Raw genomic sequence first — 21,870 nt, 5'->3', positions numbered from 1 at the left:
ATTCATATTTAATGTATTCAAATATCTATTTAATGTATTCATTTTTTATTTAAATAATTCGTTCACAATTGATTGTAAATAATGTATTCATATTTAATATTTATTCAGAATTATTTAATTTAATGTAAATAATGAATTCGTATTTAATTTATTGTAAATAATTTATTAATATAAAATGTTTTACTTAATATAAATATTGACATTTAATTCGAATAATTTATTTTTTGAATTTGTTCACAATTTTATTTAATGTAAATAATTTAGTGGACCAAATTTAAATCTAGAGTTACAAAACAATATTTGCATAACTCCAATAACGTTTGACTTTTGGGGGTTATCTGGCAACCTGAATGAGTCGTGGTCGGGCGACGCGGCGTGAACAGTCTCGGGAGAAGAAAGCGTTTAGAGAAAATCTTTCCTTGTTTTTTATTTATCACATTTAGAAAATGAACCACACTATACAAATGTCCGCCTCGGTCGTTAAACTCCTCGAACCCAACAGACAACAAAACAAACCGAGACACCTGCAGCAGGTAAAGAAGCATCATGGCGGCCATCAACTCACCACCTTCCTCCTCCTCCGCCGCAGACGTTTAAATCACGATGTCGTTGTCCGCCCGGCGACACTCTTTATATTTATTTTAAATCTTCCCCGTGTTGCCGTGGTGACCGGTGCAGGTAGCATGCAGACAGCTTTGGATGCGGCTCTCCTGATTGGCTGAAGGCTAATTCATCACGTTTATGTAAAGGAAGGAGCAGCTTGTTGTTTTGTTTTCCCCTCGTAGTCTGGTTGTTATTTACAATGACAACAAGGAAGTGTGCGTGTGTGTCCTATGGTGAGTGTGTGACGGGGTCCCCCCCCCCCTCCCTTACTTCTCAGGGCGGTCACATGATCAGCGACACACTCACAAACATGTCCGCTGCTCAGAGGGATCCTCACTTTATTACTCAGACATAAAATTAAAAAGAAAAAAAAAATGAATATAACAAATAAAACGGAGGGCGGGCGGGGAGGAGGGAAGGAGGCAAGGGAAGGGAGGGAGGAGGAGGACGTTCAGGCCAGGTAGCTGTACGTGTCCTTCTCACCGTCCACTCGCTCCAGGTACTCCTTCTCTATCAGGATGTCGATGCATTTCTGTCCACCAGGGGGAGACAGAGCACAGCTTTAAGGTCACTTACTAGGGAGACATTCAGTGTTTTTGTTGACAAACAAACAAGAACGCCACCAGACTTTTGATAGTTCCCTTATTAATTTTTTAAATAAATATTGTCATAATTAATCTCTATTGTCCGTTTTTAAACATCTTTAAAAAAATAAAAAAAACGACCACCAAAAAACGTAGTTTTACAGAATTGCCCGCCCGGTGCTCATTTTCACGAGCAGCGCCTGAACGCACCGAGGCGTGCCTTACCTTGATGACGGGGACTCTGGGCTTGAACCTGGAAGACAGCTGGTTCAGCACTTCAGCCAGAAGCTGCTGGTGCTTCAGGACCTTCCTCATCTTCATGATCCTCACGATGGCAGCCTGCAAGCACATCATCTTCATCATCATCATCACTAATTAAATTAAGATATCTGTACTCTTAACGAGGGTAAAGGCTGAAGCTTTGACCTTTGTGGGGACATTTTAAGTTTTCATCCGAGTAAAATAAAAATAAATTGTCTTTATCAAAATAATATATCATATTTTAAGATATTAATACAGAGTATTTTAAGATTAATATTGTATTTTATATAAGTTTTTAAAAAAGCATTTTATGGATTTCTTTTAATGAGTGAATATTTGTAGAATATTAATTATTTTCTCATAGTATTTTATATAAGTTTGAGTTTATTTAATGATTGAATATTTGTCGAATATTAATACATTATTTTCTAATAATATAGTACTTTATATAAGTTATGGGTTTTCTAATGAGTGAATATTTGTAGAATATTAATACAGTATTTTATAATAATAGTATTTTATTGAGGTTTTATGGTTTTTCTAATGAGTGAATATTTGTAGAATATTAATACATTATTTTATAATAATATAGTATTTTATTTAACTTGTTTTTTTAGTAAGTGAATATTTGTAGAATATTAATACATTATTTTATAATAGTGTTTTCTAATAATATAGTACTTTATATAAGTTATGGGTTTTCTAATGAGTGAATATTTGTAGAATATTAATACAGTATTTTTTAATGTATAGTATTTTATAATAATAATATATATAAATATAGTAATTGATAAAAGTTCCTCATTGTTATCAGCAAAGAAGTTTAATATATTTAACTTGTAATATGATCACATGGCGTCTCCACAGCAGCTCTAAGAGGAGCACGTCTGGTATATTTAAATAAGGAGGGGACCGACCTGGATGAGGAGCTTGCGGTCCTCCTCGATGTTCTTGTGAGTCGTCTCCTGCTCCTGCTTCTGCTCAGTCTTCATCGGCACGTTGATGTTCACCCTCAGCTTCTTACTGAGGAGGAGGAGGAGAGGAGGAGCATGAGAGGAGTAAAACATGAAAGTTTCACTCCTGTGAAACTGAAGACGAGTTCTCACTTCTTGTATCCGAGGAAGAGTTTGATGACGGTGTCGGGTTTGAAATCCACTTCGTCCACATTGGCGTTCTCGTCCTCCATCACCTGAAGAGAGAGAGAGAAAGAGAGAGATGAGAGAGAGGAGAGATCTGAACAGAAACTATTACAAACTATTAGGTGAAGCCCAGTTTTCATTTAAAAAGGCACAAACATTCAGTTTAAATGTTTTTAACTGCTGAAGGAAAATTGAACGTCCGTTACCGAGGAAACCAACATTCAGGACATAAAACACAAAACAAACAAAAAGGACCAAAAACTTTTTCTCACCAGAAGCTTCGATTTTAACAAAATCTGCAGAACTTGAACCAAAATGTCCTGAAAAAAGAAACATTAATACTTAAGGTAGTACATTAATACTCATTAAACAACTTAAGGTAGTACATTGATACTCATTACTGCTTAAGGTAGTACATTAATACTTAAGGTAGTACATTAATACTCATTAAACAACTTAAGGTAGTACATTGAAGGTAGTACATTAATACTCATTAAACAACTTAAGGTAGTACATTGATACTCATTACTGCTTAAGGTAGTACATTAATACTTAAGGTAGTACATTAATACTCATTAAACAACTTAAGGTAGTACATTGAAGGTAGTACATTAATACTCATTAAACAACTTAAGGTAGTACATTGAAGGTAGTACATTAATACTTAAGGTAGTACATTACTCATTAAATAACTTAAGGTAGTACATTACTTCTAATCACTACTTAAGGTAGTACATTAATACTCATTAAATAACTTAAGGTAGTACATTACTACTCGTCACTACTTAAGGTAGTACATTAATACTCATTAAATAACTTAAGGTAGTACATTAATACTTAAGGTAGTACATTAATACTCATTAAATAACTTAAGGTCGTACATTAATACTCGTCACTACTTAAGGTAGTACATTACTCCTCGTCACTACTTAAGGCGGTATTGCTGCTCACGGTTTTGATCTGCGTGCTGTCCGTCAGCTGCTGGACGGTGTAGCTGTCCTCCGTGTTGTACTGCAGCAGGATGGCCATCTGGAAGGTGGAGGCCTGCAGCGTGTACCTGGAAACAACAACAACAACAACACAAGCGTCATTAAAGGGGCTCAGGGGACGACATTCACACATTATTTAGGGGCATCGTTCCCCACTGACTGAACTCAGGAGCATTAATACATAAATTGGGGCACTTTTTATATATATATACATACTTATTTAGGCTTACAATTTATGATCAATTGTCATAAAAATGTAAATAATAAATTAGACTTTTAGGTAATAATAAGACTTTTAGGCTGTAGTCTACAGATTTAAAGTGTTTTCTTACATTATTTTGAACAGAAAACTTAAATCAAGACAATCGTATTACATTTTATTCTTATTTCTTTCTGGTTATTTATTGTTATTAAAAGTTTTAAACAACTCATAATGTCCTCTCATAATTATGATGATTTAATAGTGTTTTGTTGTTGTTCTGGTGTGTGTCCCATCTGTACTTCACACAATAAATATAGTTTTTAATGATATAAAAACAAAGAAATAAATTGTAATTGTAGGAATCTAATCTCGTGACATCAGTTATTCCCTCGTGTATTTCCGCCGCTGTTTATAAAAAGCGGTTTCTGGGTGGACACACACACACCTGTTCTTGAAGCAGTTGGTGACCAGCTCTCCTTTGGACAGGTGGTAGAGCCACGTCAGCTTCCTGCCGCTGTGCCGGCTGGCGTAGAACGCCGTGAAGCGCTGGTAGCTCCGCTCCAGCTGCACAGAGGGGAGCGTAAGAGCGCGCCTGGTGGCCGAGAGCGGTACTACGCTTATTTATTTAAAAAGTACCTCGGAAGGCAGCGCGAAGGTGCAGGACTGCTGGAACGGCCAGGACCCGGAGCTGAGCACCTGGATACTGAAGTCCACTGCAAGACAGAGAGAGAGAGAACGCACGGGACGCCGTCTGGGGGTCAGCGCATCGTGCCTCACGCTTAAATTCCTGGAATGTTTGTTTTTAAATGACAAAATAAAGAAAAGGGGCGGCAGGAGAGAAAACAACAAACAAACATTCTGAGAACTGAATTCAGTCCCAGAAAACTCGCCCGTCTTCTGACGAGCCTCACTCACTTATCTGGACGCCGCCCAGAGGAGCTGCATGAGGGGAGAGAAACGCCACGTTAGAGGCGTGCGAGCGGACCGGCGCCACGGCGTGGTTATTGTTTATTTATTAGAGACTCATGAGACTGGAGCGGACATGGAACACACAGCAAGACTGCGACAACATGTTAAATAAAATGTTAAAAAAGAGCAGCGAGAGACTCTTCTGCAGATGTTCTCCACCTCGGGGCGCCATCTAGTGGCCGGCCGGTGAACTGTCGCATCGTTCGGATAAATGCAATATATGCAGATTTTTTTCATATCTAAATCTAAAAAAAGACATTTTATATTAGATAATAATCCTGCACCAGACGAAGCTTCACAAATACGAGCGTGTACAACTATAATCCTTTATAAACTAGTGGTGCCAGAAATTCTAATTTTATTTTAAATAGTTTAATTTTATTTGTAAACATCTTACAATAAACTCGGCTTCATGTTGATTTGGAAAAACTGTGATTTTTAGCTCCGAGTGAGTGAACTGAGCATGTATTCATGAGTACAAAGGAGCGCGTGTGTGTGTGTGTGTGTGTACTCACAGTCCATAGGCTCAGAGTTGGTCAGGTGCTTCTTGAACTGCTCGTTGAGGTCTTTACTGACTCCGATGTCCTGGAACATCCGCTGCAGTTTGGACGTGTACTCGAAGCCGCACGCTTGCTGCACGACGACAACAACAACAAACAACCGTCAACAATAACAATGTCAACACAATCAGACGGATTCGGTGGGAGGGGCTCGGGCGCGCGGCGCCACCTTCAGCTTGGAGATCATGCTGGCCTCGGCGTCGTCGCTGGCGCTGTTCTGGTGGACGAGGCGCTTGGCGAGCATCTTGGCGTAGAACTTCTGGAAGACGTCTTTGTCCTCGATGTACTTGAACACAACCATCTGGGGAAAGGGGCGGGGCCAAAGAATGAAGGAGGAAGTACTGCAGAGGCCCCGAGAGGCCTTTAGACCAGTGGTCGCCAACCCGTCGATCGCGATCGACCGGTCGATCTCGGAGACGTTCCCTGTCGATCTCCAAAATAAAATGAAAATAAGTTCAGAAACACATTGTTCCTCGTTTTCGAACATTTTCTAAAGTGTCTTCTGAAATGTTTTCTTTCTGACTGGAAGATTGAGGTCAGAAAAGATCTCCGCCTGATTCATGAACGCCTGAAAACGGGTTCGCTTACACAGCCGTGTTGTCAGCTGTGCTCCCCGAGAGAGGGGAACGTACCACTACAGGTGAGGCGCAGGGGGAAATGCAGAAAGACCTTGATAACTTCACATATTGCACAAGCTCAAAGTACACCAACATGAAACTGAGTCATCAATAAATAAATGTTGAAATGCCTGTACCGTAGTGTAAATGTTTACGTTACGGCATTAACAGGTTACGCCTGCGTGACAGCCGAGATTCTTGGCGACTTGCCAGGTCTTACCTCCGTGATTTCGGCTTTTCTGCTGTTGTCCTTCAAAACAAAAGCTCAACATTGAGCTTTTTTTTCTTGTCCGATAGAGCAATCTGGTTTACTTGAAAGTGATTGCAATTGCATTTATTCTATTATTTGAAAAGGGACAGATGCAGGAGTCACAAATGGTGATTCTCATATTTATTATTATGATAATTATTTAAATCTGAGGATGTCTGTTGAGTTGATGTGAATGTAATCACCAACGGTCTGAGTTCAGAACCAATCCCAGATGAGAAAACTTTCATAAATACCAAATTTGCCCCGAAAAACTCATCAGTGGAGTTGAGAAAATCACCAAATCAAAGACCAGGAGCTGGATGACTGACAGACAGCTGACAGACTGCCTCAGACTGTGTCTGTGATTATGAACTAACTGCAAGCTCACAGACAGAGTTCAGTCACATCCATCACACTGACTGGAGTCACATGACTTGATGGCATTGTGATGAGAGCTAAACTTACATGAGTTGCACTGACTGATCATGTTGTCAGTGTTGTGTTGTAATTGGATTGGATTCAATTTATTGCCATTGCTAGAGTACAGGTACAGAGGCAACAACAATAAATACAACATTTATATTGGTAGTTCAACCAGCTGCTCATTACAAATGTGTTTTTTCTTGTTCATATTGTGTGCGGTGAACAAATATCTTACTTGTTATATTCCACTTAAATTCTGTGTTCCTGGTCACATCAATTTGAACGCTGGACCAAAATGACAATTAGGCCAAATAAAAAGTCATAAGTCCAGTCTGGACTGTCGTTTTCTCTCAACGCCTCAATAGGGAGATCTTGCCGGTCATGAAGGCGGAGGTCAGGGATCTTGGGCTCAAAAAGGTTGGTGACCACTGCTTTAGACCATACACACACACATACGCACACACACACACACACACACATGCATACATACACAAAGAAACACACATAGAGAGACGCGCACACACACACACACACACACACAAAGAGAGACACAAACACACACACATAGACAGAGACACACTCACACGGAGACACACAGACAAACACACACATGTACACACCCACACCCGCACACACACACAGAGACGCGCATGTCTCACCACTTGGTTGAGTGTGTCCTCTAGCTCCGCCTCCTCTGGGTTTTTAGAGCTGCAGAGGAAACAGATTAAAGCTCAGAAGCTTCCAGAAGCTGAGACACGTTCAGGCGTAGTGGGACAACGCACCTCTTCTTCAGTAAGGAGTCGCAGTACCGGGCCAGCAGCTCCGGGGACTTGCTGGACGACTGAGCCATGCGGGTCACGGCGTTGTTGTTGATGAAGCGGCCGCAAGCCTGGAGAGACGGCGGGAAACAGTTAATAAGACCTCAGATAGTTAGACTTCAGCGGGGGGGATTCTGGGGGATTCTGGGGGATGGCCGACCTTGTCGAGTGCGGCCACGAAGCCGGCGTCGTTGTTGAAGGCGGACATGACCAGGGCGTTGTACTTCTTGTGGACGTCCAGGGTTGTCTGCACGTACACTTTGGGGTCCTGGAATGAAGAACATTTATTTTAATATTTTATCAATGACATGCGTCTCAAGCCTTTGTCAGACAACTCGTTTCTATTTATTTATATAAATAAAAATAAATACATTTATTTATATAAATCAAGATAAATACATGTATTTATAGATAAGTGAATATATTTATTTATATATAAATATATACATTTATGTATTTAAATGTATGTATATATTTATGCATTTAAATTGATATATTTATGTATTTAAATGTATATAGATATTTTTATTTAAATGTGTATATTTTTTAAACGTATATCAATTTAAATAAATAAATGTATTTCAATTCATATATATACACATTTATAAATAAATATATTTATTTTAATGTTATATATATATACATACATATAATTGTATATTTAAATGTGCATATTTTGTATATATATATATATATATAAATACATATATTTTTTAAGTTATATAAATTTAAATACATATATATATATAAATTTAAATACATATATTTGTTGATATATATTCATTTAAATACATATGTAAATATATATATATATATATAGCAATTTAAATACACATATTTTTAAACATATTTATCAATCTAAATAAATAATTGTTTAAATAAGTAAGACTATAAAACGAAGGTTGTTCAGCAACTAGAGTTAAAGCGGCGAGCCGTACGTTGAGCGCCGCCTCGCCGCACTTCTCGATGGCGGCCAGGCCCTGGTTGTGGATGTGAGTCTCTAGAAGTTTCTTCAGCTCGCCCAAACCGTCCGTGATCCGCGAGACCAGGTTGTACATCCGGCCCAGATCTGAGGAGAGGGATCAGCGACATGTTCTTATTACGCAACATCGTGAACGTAAATAAGCTTTTCATTCTCGGAGGAAGCGTCCGCCAGGCACACGACGCGTTTAAGGACCGTGGGAAAGAAGAAAACCTGCCGATGTTGCAGGTTCAACAGGATGAACGGTGTCGTTTTGGGGCAATCGTTTAAAGGACGCTCGTTTCCAAAACGAAGCCTCCGGGTTCACCTTCGTTCTTGTCGGCGTCCAGCAGGTTCTGGAACTCCGTGTGGAAGATCTCCAGGTGTTTCTCAATGAGCACCTGCTCGCACTTCCTGGCCAGCTCGTCCTGGGTGGACTCGTGGAGGTAGACCTGCACACGCCGCTGCTCCTCCAGCAGACGAGCCTCCGCCTGGCCAGAAACACTCATTGGTTACGAGCTCCTCCCCATCTACACCTCCCTCCCCACCTCCTCCCCGTCTACACCTCCCTCCCCTCCCCTTCTACATCTCCCTCCCCTCCCCTTCTACATCTCCCTCCCCGTCTACACCTCCCTCCCCTCCCCTTCTACACCTCCCTCCCCGTCTACACCTCCCTCCCCGTCTACATCTCCCTCCCCACCTCCTCCCCATCTACACCTCCTCCCGTCTACACCTCCCTCCCTCCTACACCTCCTCTCCCTCCCTCTACATCTCCCTCCCCGTCTACATCTCCCTCCCCACCTTCTCCCTCCTCACACCTCCCTCCCTCCCCGTCTACATCTCCCTCCCCACCTCCTCCCCGTCTACACCTCCCTCCCCTCCCCTTCTACATCTCCCTCCCCGTCTACACCTCCCTCCCCACCTCCTCCCCGTCTACACCTCCCTCCCCACCTCCTCCCCATCTACACCTCCCTCCCCACCTCCTCCCCATCTACACCTCCCTCCCCGTCTACACCTCCCTCCCCGTCTACACCTCCCTCCCCACCTCCTCCCCGTCTACACCTCCCTCTCCTCCCCGTCTACACCTCCCTCTCCCCCCGTTACCTTCTTCATGTACTCGGTGACCGGGTTCTGCTGCAGGAACTCGGTGCTCTCGCGCGTGTAGAACCGCTCGGTGTCGGTGAGGAACTGGCACTCAAAGTACTCTTTGTACACGGACAGCGTCGGGCCCTTGGCGTAGGCGTCCTCCTCGTTCAGACCCAGCTCCACTGGAGGGGGGAGACAGGTAGAGGTGAGAAGACAGTTAGGGGTGAGACAGGTAGGGGTGAGAAGACAGGTAGGGGTGAGACCGGTAGGGGTGAGAAGACAGTTAGGGGTGGGAAGACAGGTAGGGGTGAGAAGACAGGTAGGGGTGAGAAGACAGGTAGGGGTGAGAAGACAGGTAGGGGTGAGAAGACAGGTAGGGGTGAGAAGACAGGTAGGGGTGAGAAGACAGGTAGGGGTGAGAAGACAGGTAGGGGTGAGAAGACAGGTAGGGGTGAGACAGGTTGGGGTGAGACAGACGGGAGAAGCCGACGTGACCCTGAAGCTGTGACCCACCATAAGACTGGACCACGCCGCTGATCAGCCGGGTGTTGATGGTCTCCCCGTTCCTCTCCCGCTCGATCAGCTTCAGCACCGCGTTCGTTACCTGGGCAACGAGATTTGTTTCATGGTGACGAGGACAGATTCAAGCAGATGGAGAGATTTCATTTCAGCAAAAGAAAAGAAAGAAGAAAAAGCACATAATATGTTGGGAGGGGGAGGAGCTTAACACACCTGCTTGTTGAGGGGTCGGAATAAACACTCCCTCCAGGTCACTAGTGCCAGCTGGGGAGGAAACGGAGAGAACGAGAAGGTCAACGAGAGGTCAACGAGACTGTAATCAGACTACATTAATGCCTTTGTAGAATTCTAAAGAAACAAGTTGTGTATTAAATAGTTTAATATAAAATATCAACATCAATTTAAATACATTTATTTAGAAAAAAAGTTAAATATATATCAATTAAATATAAATCAATTTAAATACATATATTTTAAATATATAAATAAATTAAAATTATTATATATATATAAAATTATTTTAATCAATTTAAATACATCGAGTTCTTTCATTGTCGGTCCTCGTGACAAGTTTGCTTATTTATTATTAACTAAATAAACCGATAAATCAAAGTAAATTCGTTACTTTACGAAGAATTTTGTTTTAAAAATCCGACTCCTCTGAAGTTAAACTAACCTCCACGAGGCAGCGGAGGGATCGTGATCAGACTACTTTACTGACTTTGTAGAAGTCTAAAGAAACAAGTCGTGTATTAAATAGTTTAATATAAAGATAAATATCCTCCCGCTTCTAAAGCGGCGTGAAGTCTTCGTATTATTCCCTAAACACGTAAATAATAACACATTTTTAAACCTTTTGAATTTGCATCGAAAAATTCGGGAGAAAACGCAAAATCCACAGAAGACTCTTATTTTGAAATTCCGTCTCCCGGGATAAACGAACGGTACGTTTCCCCCGCGTTTTATTCCGTTAGCGTGAATCCTAGCCCACGCACCGAGTAGATCTCGTAGATGCCCTTGCGTCCCTCGTCGCACTCCCGCCGGACCCAGTGGCGGTTGAGGTAGGCGCAGATCCCGTTGAGGACCTTGCTGGAGAAGCGGTAGTCCTCCCACTGCTGCGTGTAGAACTTCAGCACGCCCTCGTCCATCAGGTCCTCGCCGTCCTGGGCGGGGGGGAAGGAGACGGCGTGAAGCGAGACGGCCGGCGAGGCGAAACCCGACGAGGACTCACCTTGAGCAGGCTGGTCAGGTAGTTCTTCAGGAACTCTTTGAGCCGCTTGTAGAGCTCCAGGCCCACGAACTGAGCGCCGCCCGGCGTGGTGGACTTTTTGGAGGGCTTGGCCGGCGGCACCGAGCCGCGGCCCTGGCTGGACTGGTGCACGCTGGTACAATAGTTATATACATGTCTGAGGGGGGGGGGGGGGTTAAGGAACACAACACGGGTCAAACGAAGCATTTCAGGCAACACCATTTTTGTTTGCAACCAGTAAACAGGAAGTGATCACATCTAGACTGAGGAGGAGCGACTGAGACGGCGCACACGTCTCTGGAGTCGACCTGTCAATCACCTGTAGCCCCGCCCCTAAAGCGCCCCCTGCTTCATGGTCTGTGTGACTCTAAATGACCATAAAGTATAAATGATGACATCATGCTGTATAGAAGACTTTAAACTACAGATTGCGGACAGAGGAGTCGCCCCCTGGTGGTCAGGAGAAAGAATGCAGCTTTAACACATGAAGCATAGACTTCTATACAACCAGAGGAGTCGCCCCCTGGTGGTCAGGAGAGAGAATGCAGCTTCAACACATGAAGCATATACTTCTATACAACCAGAGGAGTCGCCCCCTGGTGGTAATTAGAGAGAATGCAGCTTAACACATGAAGCACAGACTTCTATACAACAGGAGGAGCCAAAAACGGGTTTATGTGTAATCTGTAACAGTCAAGACGTAGTAACTCGACATCCCTCCTCTACAAAAGATGATTCTCTTTCACAACAAACCCTCCACAATAAATTGGGGACGAGTGACACGACCACGAAGCTCCGGAAAACCCAAACATGCCGCTCGAAGATTGTGGTTTAAACTAGCGGCGTTCATTCTTTCTGCCCGTCGGGATCAGTTCACCGGCGAGGGACGTTTCATACTTCAGGGAAATGACGACGTCCTGTGGAGCTGGAAAAAGGTTCATAACAGGAAGTGAGGCTGTGAAGCAACAACAACATGTGCCCTCGGAAGAAAAACATAAACAAACCACGCGAGTGTTTTATGGCGTTGGGACGTTTAACCGGAGCCGGGTTTCAACTTTCTGGGACGTCCCCGAGACGAACGATCCGACGGTGTTTGACGCGGGTCGTTTCCTGCGGGTCGTTTCCTGCTTTCGGGAATCTGGCTGCGGGTCGCTCTGATCAGCGAGACGCATACGAGACGGGGGTAAGAATCGGTTTAGGTTTCAGAGTGAAGGAAGCAGCTCGCCAGAGACCGACAAATCAACCGCGAAATCAAAAAAAATTTTTTTTTTTGAACGGCAGAAAGTGAGTGACTTTTTGTTTTTAAGAGATTTGACTCAAGATCGATTGAAGAAGATGACAGAAAATGTTGAAAAATGAATTAAAATGACGAATTCTAATGGCTTGTTTTCTCTGGGCGGGCTTGTAAAAAAAAGGTAGATCGTGAGTTTTATGTCACGTTTTGTTCTAAAGAGATTTGACTTCATTATTTTCTCAAAATCGAAATAAAAAGCCAGAAAAAGGGAAATTTAAACAGAAAAAAGTAAGTCCAGCCGCCCTGCGCCCCTGTGAGGATACGTGTAGAGTTCCATGTAGCGCGACTTGGCCATGCTCTGCCGCGTGTACACCTGCTGGATGCCCGCCCGCAGGTCGTCCCAGATCTGGTCCAGGCCTATCTGTTTCAGTCCGTGGGGGTTCTGGGTCCGGTTCGACGACATCGCGGCTCGTCCTCGCCTCTCCCTCGCCGAACACGCGCCCTCCCTTTCCTGCTCCGGTGGGCGTTCGACCCACCGCCCCGTCCCGCCCCCCACGAGTCGCCGCTCCTCGAGGGTCGTGGGGTCTCTCAGGTCCTGGCTCGCGCGGCTCTCAGAGGGCGCTGTCCATCTGGCGGCGGGAAGCTGGTCGTCGGGGGCGGGCGGGGCGGGGGGCTGCGAGGCCAGATGCAGTCGTCCCACTCTGCAAGCCTGGTGGCGGGGGGGCTGTTTGCCGCTCCTTAAACCTGTGGCGGCGCCGCCTCACCAGATGACCTGCGAGCAGAAAAAAGAAGAGTCGTTATTGCCGAGGAATAAAAAGAGACGACGACAACACCAGAGGACAGTTAACGGTGTTAAACCGCTCCACATCACCAGGTTCTGGTCTCATGGGCCGACACCGGGCTCTGAGCCCCGTGACATCAGTCCACTTCTACACAGAGGAGACGGTCTCATCTTCTCTCCGGGAGACGATCCCTAGTTTAAACCTCACCGAGACGACATTTCATCACGATGTAAAAAACTCTTTTCTGCACGTTTGTTAATGAACCTTTACCCCAAACATGTAAAATTAAAGGTCCAGTGAGAGAAAACACACTGGAGCTTCACGAGTCTTCAGGGTCAGAGCTGTGAGGATCAGCTCGTTAGGGAGAGGAGAGGAGAGGCTTCACGATGACAGAACCAAAGCTTCATCCCAGTGGCGAAGACAGGAGGAGGAGAAGAAGGGTCTGCAGCATCGATGAGAGAGAGAGAGAGAGAGGGTGGAGAGAGACAGAGAGAGATAGAGGGAGGAGAGACAGACAGAGATAGAGGGAGGAGAGACAGACAGAGAGAGGGGGAGGAGACAAAGTGAGGAGAGAAACAGAGAGAGAGGGAGGAGAGAGACAGAGATGAGGGAGAGGAGAGAGAGAGGAGGAGAGAGACAGAGAGGAGAGAGAGACAGAGAGAGAGGGAGGAGAGAGAGAGAGGGAGGAGAGAGACAGAGAGAGAAGGTGAGAGAGAGAGATGGAGGAGAGACAGAGATGGAGGGGGAGGAGACAGAGATGGAGGAGAGAGAGACAGAGAGAGGGGGAGGAGACAAAGTGAGGAGAGAGACAGAGAGAGAAGGTGAGAGAGAGAGAGAGAGATGGAGGAGAGAGACAGAGAGAGAAGGTGAGAGAGAGAGAGAGGGGGAGGAGACAGAGATGGAGGAGAGAGACAGAGATGGAGGAGAGAGACAGAGGGGGAGGAGACAGAGATGAAGGAGAGACACAGAGAGAGAGAGGAGATAGACAGAGGGAGGAGAGACACAGAGAGAGAGGGGGAGGAGACAGAGAGAGGAGAGAGACAGAGAGGAGAGAGAGAAGGTGTGAGAGAGAGAGAGAGAGATGGAGGAGAGAGAGGGGGAGGAGACAGAGATGGAGGAGAGAGACAGAGAGGAGAGAGAGAGATGAAGGAGAGAGACAGAGAGAGGAGAGAGAGAGGGAGGAGAGAGAGAGCGAGAGACAGAAGGAGAGAGACAGAGAGAGAAGGAGAGAGAGAGGGAGCGAGACAGAAGGAGAGAGAGAGCGAGACCAAACAAAGGACTTCACAACAGGCTTTAATTTGTAAACAAGTTGAGAGTAAAGAATAAAACGACTGGATGAAAACCGGATTCCTGGAAACTGAAAGAGAAAATACAGTAAATTCATAGCGTGAGTTTCCGTTGGAGCGTCTCTCGTTGTGATGAAGCTCACCTGGCGTACCTGGCGCTCACCTGGCCCGTCCACAGGGACTCAAAACATGTTCACAACCAACCGCTGCGAAACACAGCAAACAGATCTCATGTCTTTAGTTTGATGAAACTGAAAATAAGAATAATAAATCCTCCATCAAACATCAAAGGGCTTTTATTGCGAGTGAAAACTCTCGGCTGCCGAGCGGAGCTGGGACGACGTCGTCGTAGTAACTGGATGTCCAGGTGTCAGAACAGAGTCATTTCAAATCATCAGCCCTGAGCGAGGGTCGCCGTGCCAACGAGCCTCACAGACGAGACGGAGGGCAGAGTCCGCCCCGTGCAGGCGGCGCCGCTCGGCTCTATATTCAGACGCCACCGGGCCGCAGACTCAGGAGGCGACCCGGGGTCACCGTGAGAGGAGGAGCTACCTGAGCCTCACTTCCTGTTGACGCCGGGGAAGCAACGCCCAACTGCACACCTGTACCCTTCATTAACTAATACACACCTGTACCCTTCATTAACTAATACACACCTGTACCCTTCATTAACTAATACACACCTGTACCCTTCATTAACTAATACACACCTGCACCCTTCATTAACTAATACACACCTGTACCCTTCATTAACTAATACACACCTGCACCCTTCATTAACTAATACACACCTGTACCCTTCATTAACTAATACACACCTGTACCCTTCATTAACTAATACACACCTGCACCCTTCATTAACTAATACACACCTGCACCCTTCATTAACTAATACACACCTGTACCCTTCATTAACTAATACACACCTGTACCCTTCATTAACTAATACACACCTGTACCCTTCATTAACTAATACACACCTGCACCCTTCATTAACTAATACACACCTGCACCCTTCATTAACTAATACACACCTGCACCCTTCATTAACTAATACACACCTGTACCCTTCATTAACTAATACACACCTGTACCCTTCATTAACTAATACACACCTGTACCCTTCATTAACTAATACACACCTGTACCCTTCATTAACTAATACACACCTGTACCCTTCATTAACTAATACACACCTGTACCCTTCATTAACTAATACACACCTGTACCCTTCATTAACTAATACACACCTGCACCCTTCATTAACTAATACACACCTGTACCCTTCATTAACTAATACACACCTGCACCCTTCATTAACTAATACACACCTGCACCCTTCCCTGACTACACACTGACAAGGTGGACGAACAGGTAAGTTTACCACGGCCGTAAAATAACATCACAGGCGATTTGAGTTAAATTAAACGTGGTGAAACATTCAGCCGGGTCGACTCGTTCTCCACGGGCCGATCCGACAGGAGGAAGAGGAGGGGGGGGGATTGCATTTCGCTGGAGTTTCATAAAAATGTGAACTCACTGATGGACTGATATTAAATCTACTGCCCAAAATTCAACAGCGCCGGCTCGTGCGGGACGAGGACGCCGGCGTGTCAGGTAGCGATGGACGCCGAGCGGCCCGGACCCGAGACCCGCTTCGGCCTCCGCTCATCAGATCCTCACTGAACTCCAGTGAAAGAATAAATAAAGGCAGCCCCTACCTACCTACCTAAGGTGCTCCGGCAGTTGCCATGGCAACTGGGGGCAGACAATACCTTCGCCGAGTAGCCACTCGACTACGGCGGGGGGGTGGGGGGTGGGGAGCGTTCGTTCTCGGGCTCCCGGTTGAAGAGGTGCACTTTCGCAGCAGCTCTGGGATCAGATTTCAGATTGCCACAGCAGAGGGTATTAGATGAGCGGCTCGTCTACAGCATCTGACCCGGCATCAGCGCCGCGGATATATATATATATTTATATAAATATATATAGAGAGAGAAATATTTCTATATATATATAAATATTTCTATATATATCTATATATAGAGAGAGAGAAATATTTCTATATATATATATATTTATATATATATTTGCCGGTGTCAGAAGAAGAAACACATCTCTTTTCCTCTTCAGGGTTCAAATAATCTGGCTGCTTTTTCCTCGTCGTGATCATAAATTTAACCGCGTTGGGTTTTTAAGACCGTTGATGGGATGAAGCGAGCACCTTGAACGCATCACCGTGGACTTGGGAGACGCACCAATCAAATATCCCGGATCGGTATCGACACTGAACCGAGGAAGTGGACCGGGTGCTCATCAGATACGGTTCAATGTCAACCTCTGCGCTGTAAAATATTATTAGGCCTCATGTTGCCTCACATTTTAATAACAACCACTTCCGTGCAGCGAGGTTTAAAGAAGTCAAATAAGGGAATTTACAGGAATAGTTGCGTAATCTATATCGGCAGATTTGAATGATACGAATCAGAGAGAGAGAGAGAGAGAGCACTATTCAAACGTACATCTTCACGTTTAAAATAATTAAAAAAGGCCCATGAATTGAATTCCAGTCCAGAGGGATGAGTCATGTGGAGGAATTGTGTGGGACTCAGGCAGACGAGCCTCACCGGCACATTGTGACTGAGGAGCTGTTGCCTCAACCCAGGAAGTACAGAGTGTCTGAAAGCATGCAGGGAGTGGAGAGAGAGAGAGAGAGAGTGGAGAGAGAGGAGAGTGGTAGAGAGAGAGGAGAGAGGTAGAGAGAGAGGAGAGTGGTAGAGAGAGAGGAGAGAGAGAGAGAGAGAGGAGAGAGGTCGAGAGAGAGAGGAGAGAGGAGAGAGGTGGAGAGAGAGAGAGGAGAGAGGTGGAGAGATAGAGAGGAGAGGGGTAGAGAGAGAGGAGAGAGGTAGAGGTGGAGAGAGAGAGAGAGGAGAGAGTGGTAGAGAGAGAGAGGAGGGAGATAGAGAGAGGAGAGGAGAGAGTGGTGGAGAGAGAGGGAGTGGAGAGAGGTAGAGAGAGAGGTGGAGAGATAGAGAGGAGAGTGGTAGAGAGAGGAGAGAGGAGTGAGGAGAGAGAGAGGTGGAGAGATAGAAAGGAGAGGGGTAGAGAGAGAGGAGAGAGGGAGAGGTGGAGAGAGAGAGAGAGAGAGAGGAGAGAGTGGTAGGTAGAGAGAGGAGGAGAGAGTGGTAGAGAGAGATAGAGAGAGGAGAGGAGAGAGTGGTGGAGAGAGAGGGAGTGGAGAGAGGTAGAGAGAGAGAGGTGGAGAGATAGAGAGAGAGAGGAGAGTGGTAGAGAGAGGAGAGAGAGGAGAGAGGAGAGGTGGAGAGATAGAGAGAGAGAGGAGAGAGTGGTAGAGAGAGAGGAGAGGGAGAGAGATAGAGAGAGGAGAGGAGAGAGTGGTAGAGAGAGAGGGAGTGGAGAGAGGTAGAGAGAGAGGAGAGAGTGGTAGAGAGAGAGAGATGGAGAGAGTGGTGGAGAGGAGAGAGAGAGAGAGAGTGGTAGAGAGAGGAGAGAGAGAGGAGAGAGAAAGGAGAGAGAGAGAGAGGAGAGAGAGTGAGAGAGAGAGAGAGAGAGGAGAGAGAGAGGAGAGAGAAAGGAGAGAGAGAGAGAGAGGAGAGAGTGAGAGAGAGAGAGAGGAGAGAGTGAGAGAGAGAGTGGTAGAGAGGGAGCAGCGACCACTCAGCCCGGTGAATCGGTTCCCCCCGGTCATCGCGCGCCAGACTCAACAACCTAATACTCTACTTTTTTTGCCATATTTTTATATAAACATAAACAATAACAGGGCTGCACGGTGGTGTAGTGGCTAGCACTGTCGCCTCACAGCAAGAGGGCCGTGGGTTCAATTCCCGGTCGAGGCGGTCCTTCTGTGTGGAGTTTGCATGTTCTCCCCGTGGCAGCGTGGGTTCCCTCCGGGTTCTCCGGCTTCCTCCCACAGTCCAAAGACATGCAGTCAGGTTAATTGATCTCTAAATGTCCCATAGGTGTGAATGTGAGAGTGAGTGGTTGTATGTCTCTATATGTGCCCTGGATGGACTGGCGGCCTGTCCAGGGTGTCCCCTGCCTTCGCCCTGTCAGCTGGGATCGGCTCCAGCGCCCCGCGACCCTAATGAGGATAAGCGGTATTGATAATGGATGGATGGATAAACAATAACAAAAGCAACCGGGGATCGATCTCCCTCCCGTGAGTTTGGGCGACCGAGAGAGGCGAGTCGTGACTTTTCATCACGGTGACGACGAACACCTGCAGGACCAGGTGACGACGTTTCATTGGCGATAAAGATGCTCCATGCTGTCGTTTACTGCAGAACAAGACGACACGTAAACAAAAGGAGCTGAACTGTGTGTTGCCGTCGCTCCTCCTGCAAGAAGAAGATTCTCCCCAGATTATTATAGTTTGGGGAGAATATTGATATAATACTTGAAGATATTAATAGAGTGTAAACATATGCTGCCCACATTCTTTCAGTGTACAAACACCCGTGTGTGATTGAAAGCTACGGACGCCGGCCTCGAGGACGACCACGCAGACCGGCCCGCTCACCATAATTCACAAGTTAGTCCCAATAAATTGAGATTACAGGGTTCTTACACATGTTGAGCAGTGGATTTCCAGGACTTTAAACCAAATTTCCATGACCAAACTGAAATCTCGGTATAAGCATTAAAAATGTCGAACATGTTGCTTATGGAGAGCGTACGCCGGCTTATATTTTTAAGCGTTTTTCTTTAAAAAAACATATTAATTATTTTAAACTCGGCGTAAATGAACATGTGATTATAACACATTTCCATGACTTTTCCAAAACTTTAATGATTAGTTTTTTGCCATGACTTTTCCAGGCCTGGAAACAATACTTTTAAAATGCCATGACGTTTCCAGGTTTTCCATGACCGTAGGAACCCTGTAAACTGCGTCTGAACATGTTCGGTTACACCTCTTGTCTCAATATGAACACCGGGAGGAAGGGAAACAAATGCAGCCGATGTATAGCGACCAATAAAAACCTCTCAGGACAACAATATTACCATAATTCACAAGTTAGTCCCAATAAATTGAGATTAAAGACGCAAAAAAATGAAATGAGGGCCTAAATGTTGAGATAAAAAGACAATCGGCAAACGGAGAGAGCCCCGAATCGTTCAAGAGAAACCAGAATAGATTTTATTTAAATATATCCAGATCTGGAAACGATTATTTTATACCATGACTCTCATTCCTTCAGCGAGTGGGAGTCACAAGCCAGCGGGAAGCCATCAGATCTTCCACAAATGCTTATTTATACCAACCCATGTCCGTGTGGAAATATACAATATTTACTTCTTTTTAGCACAAGTGGCAAATAACTCAAAATAAACGTGGTAGCTATCGAGTAAAAGGATTATTTAAGAACAGCCGTCTTCATTTATAAATATATATAAAAAGATAATATTGGATGAGAGCGTGAGACTCCCCACGCCGTGTTTGCTAACTGTTATTATCGGCACATCAGCGTTTACAAATGTCACCAAAAAAATAAAGCAATGGATGCAAATGTTGAATTAGTAAAACGAGGTGTGCAAACTGTGTTTATGGTGCTTTTTAAATTATAAACGAGACAGGAAGCAAACAATGGTTTCCACCAGCAGAGGGGTCTTTAAAAAATAAAAAAGTGCCTGTTATTTCTTCCCTTTCTGCAGGCCATGAAGGCACCACGTATTTATTTTAACAGGTATTCAAAGTGTGTGTTGAGGGTTAAAAAATGACACATGGCCAGATGCACTCACGTCATTATTTACAACTCACAGGGGGAAAATGAAGAATTAGTATGAAAATAAGTGTATTTCAAAATAAGAAAAGGGACCACCAGCAGAGGAGACTTATCCCCCCAAAAAATATACCCCTACACCCCCCTCTCCAACATCCCCGGAGCTAGAAGGCACCAGGTATTTATTTTAACAGGTATTCAAAGTGTGTTGAGGGTTTAAAAATGACACCTGAAGTTGCACTCACACCATCATTTACAAACTTCTCACAGAAGAAGAAGAAAGTAATGGATGCAAATGTATAATTAGTATTATTATTTTTTAAACGTTGTGCTCATCGGATTTCAAAATAAAGGAACCACCAGCAGAGGAGTCTTATCCCCCAAAAAGTGCCTTTTTCTCTCCCTGTACCCCCCTCTCCAACATCCCACAGGCCAGGTATTTATTTTAACAGGTATTCAAAGATTGTTGAGGGTTGAAAAATGACACCTGTCCAGATGGGGTTGAAGTTGCACTCACGTCATCATTTACAAACTTCTCACAGAAGAAGAAGAAAGTAATGGATGCAAATGTATAATTAGTATTTATTTTTTTTCAAACGTGGTGCTCACTGGATTTCAAAATAAAGGAACCACCAGAAGAGGCGGCTTCTTCCCCTTGTTTTCTCCCTGTACCCCCCTGTCCAACATCCACAGGCCTACAGGCACCAGGTATTTATTTTAACAGGTATTCAAAGAGTGTTTGAGGGGGTTTAAAAAAACGACCACCTCCCTCTCCACGGAGACACAGGGCCGATGGGCTACAGCAACGAGCCCGGGACTCCCGACAGAACATCCTGATGAAGGAACACAACCCATCCGGTACCTTCGCCGCCTTTCTGGGCATTTGATTCTGGATTATCCCTCCAACGCGTCCAGCCCTTTGCTACGCAACATGAGCCCCGCGTTAGCGCCGGCGGCTTCGTATCAAAATAAAACGTCTTTTGGGGAGCGTGGGTTTATTTTAAAAACAGTTCGGGATAAATGCGATGTTTCGTGGGGTATTTACGGGTGTATTATCCGGTGAGGGGGACACCAACTGCCCGTGTTGTCGGTGTAAAATGGCAGCCTTAGCTTCCTCGAGCCGTAGCTTCCTCGAGCTGCTCAATAATGAGTCAGGAAAACAGTCCGCTAGCCGATTAGCATTAGCTCGCTAGCTCGTAAGGGTCGGATCGCTTCTTTTGTGGTTAAAAGACGAATACAAATTAATAACCACCGCCGGTGTGTGTTCACGAAACGAATTAAGCGTCTCCTCACCATCGCAGCAGCGCCGCTGTCGCCGTGTCGTTGCCGTGTGAGTGTGTGTTCTTAGGCCCCAGAAGCCGCCCGCTCCGCCGTGTTTCTGCTGCTCCGCTTCGTTCGCACAAAGATCAGCTCGGCATCCACCGAATCACGCCGCGTTCAGGCGCCGTGGGAAATACGGACGTCGCGGGCGTTTTTTTTTAAATGTTTGTTGTGCAATACCTTATGGTCAGATATAATAATAATTATATATATATATATATATATATATATATATATGTTACGATGATGATTACACAACATATATATCGTTGCCATG

The 21,870-nt window shown here is 45.0% G+C and overlaps 1 protein-coding gene across 1 annotated transcript; it reads right to left on the bottom strand.

Annotated features, from left to right (window-relative positions):
- Window positions 1-916: 916 nt before the first annotated feature.
- On the bottom strand, window positions 917-21,673 carry LOC130205957 (cullin-1). The gene is made up of 23 exons (XM_056433559.1): window positions 21,567-21,673; window positions 12,788-13,236; window positions 11,213-11,387; window positions 10,977-11,144; window positions 10,195-10,245; window positions 9,976-10,066; window positions 9,481-9,644; window positions 8,705-8,867; window positions 8,354-8,484; window positions 7,576-7,683; window positions 7,380-7,486; window positions 7,257-7,305; window positions 5,477-5,608; window positions 5,263-5,380; window positions 4,694-4,717; window positions 4,415-4,491; window positions 4,224-4,342; window positions 3,539-3,644; window positions 2,860-2,907; window positions 2,555-2,637; window positions 2,366-2,471; window positions 1,413-1,526; window positions 917-1,135 (listed from the first exon to the last, which is right to left on the bottom strand). The coding sequence occupies exons 2-23, from the start codon at window positions 12,925-12,927 to the stop codon at window positions 1,055-1,057; spliced, it is 2,355 nt and encodes a 784-aa protein (XP_056289534.1). The 5' UTR covers window positions 12,928-13,236; window positions 21,567-21,673; the 3' UTR covers window positions 917-1,054.
- Between the last annotated feature and the right edge of the window lie 197 nt (window positions 21,674-21,870).

This window comes from Pseudoliparis swirei, chromosome 16 (genome assembly GCF_029220125.1).
Source record: "Pseudoliparis swirei isolate HS2019 ecotype Mariana Trench chromosome 16, NWPU_hadal_v1, whole genome shotgun sequence".
NCBI lineage: Eukaryota > Metazoa > Chordata > Actinopteri > Perciformes > Liparidae > Pseudoliparis > Pseudoliparis swirei.
Note: the sequence above shows the minus strand (reverse complement) of the source record. Positions and strands in the feature narration are given on the sequence as shown.

What these genes read in the sequence shown, in the direction of transcription:
- LOC130205957 (XM_056433559.1), bottom strand. Translation starts at nt 12,927, where the DNA reads ATGTCGTCGAACCGGACCCAGAACCCCCACGGACTGAAACAGATAGGC. An exon ending in GACTCCTTACTGAAGAAGAG is followed by an intron (nt 7,306 to 7,379) that starts GTGCGTTGTCCC and finishes TTTCCTCTGCAG; the next exon opens with CTCTAAAAACCCAGAGGAGG. An exon ending in CCTTCGCGCTGCCTTCCGAG is followed by an intron (nt 4,343 to 4,414) that starts GTACTTTTTAAA and finishes CCCTCTGTGCAG; the next exon opens with CTGGAGCGGAGCTACCAGCG.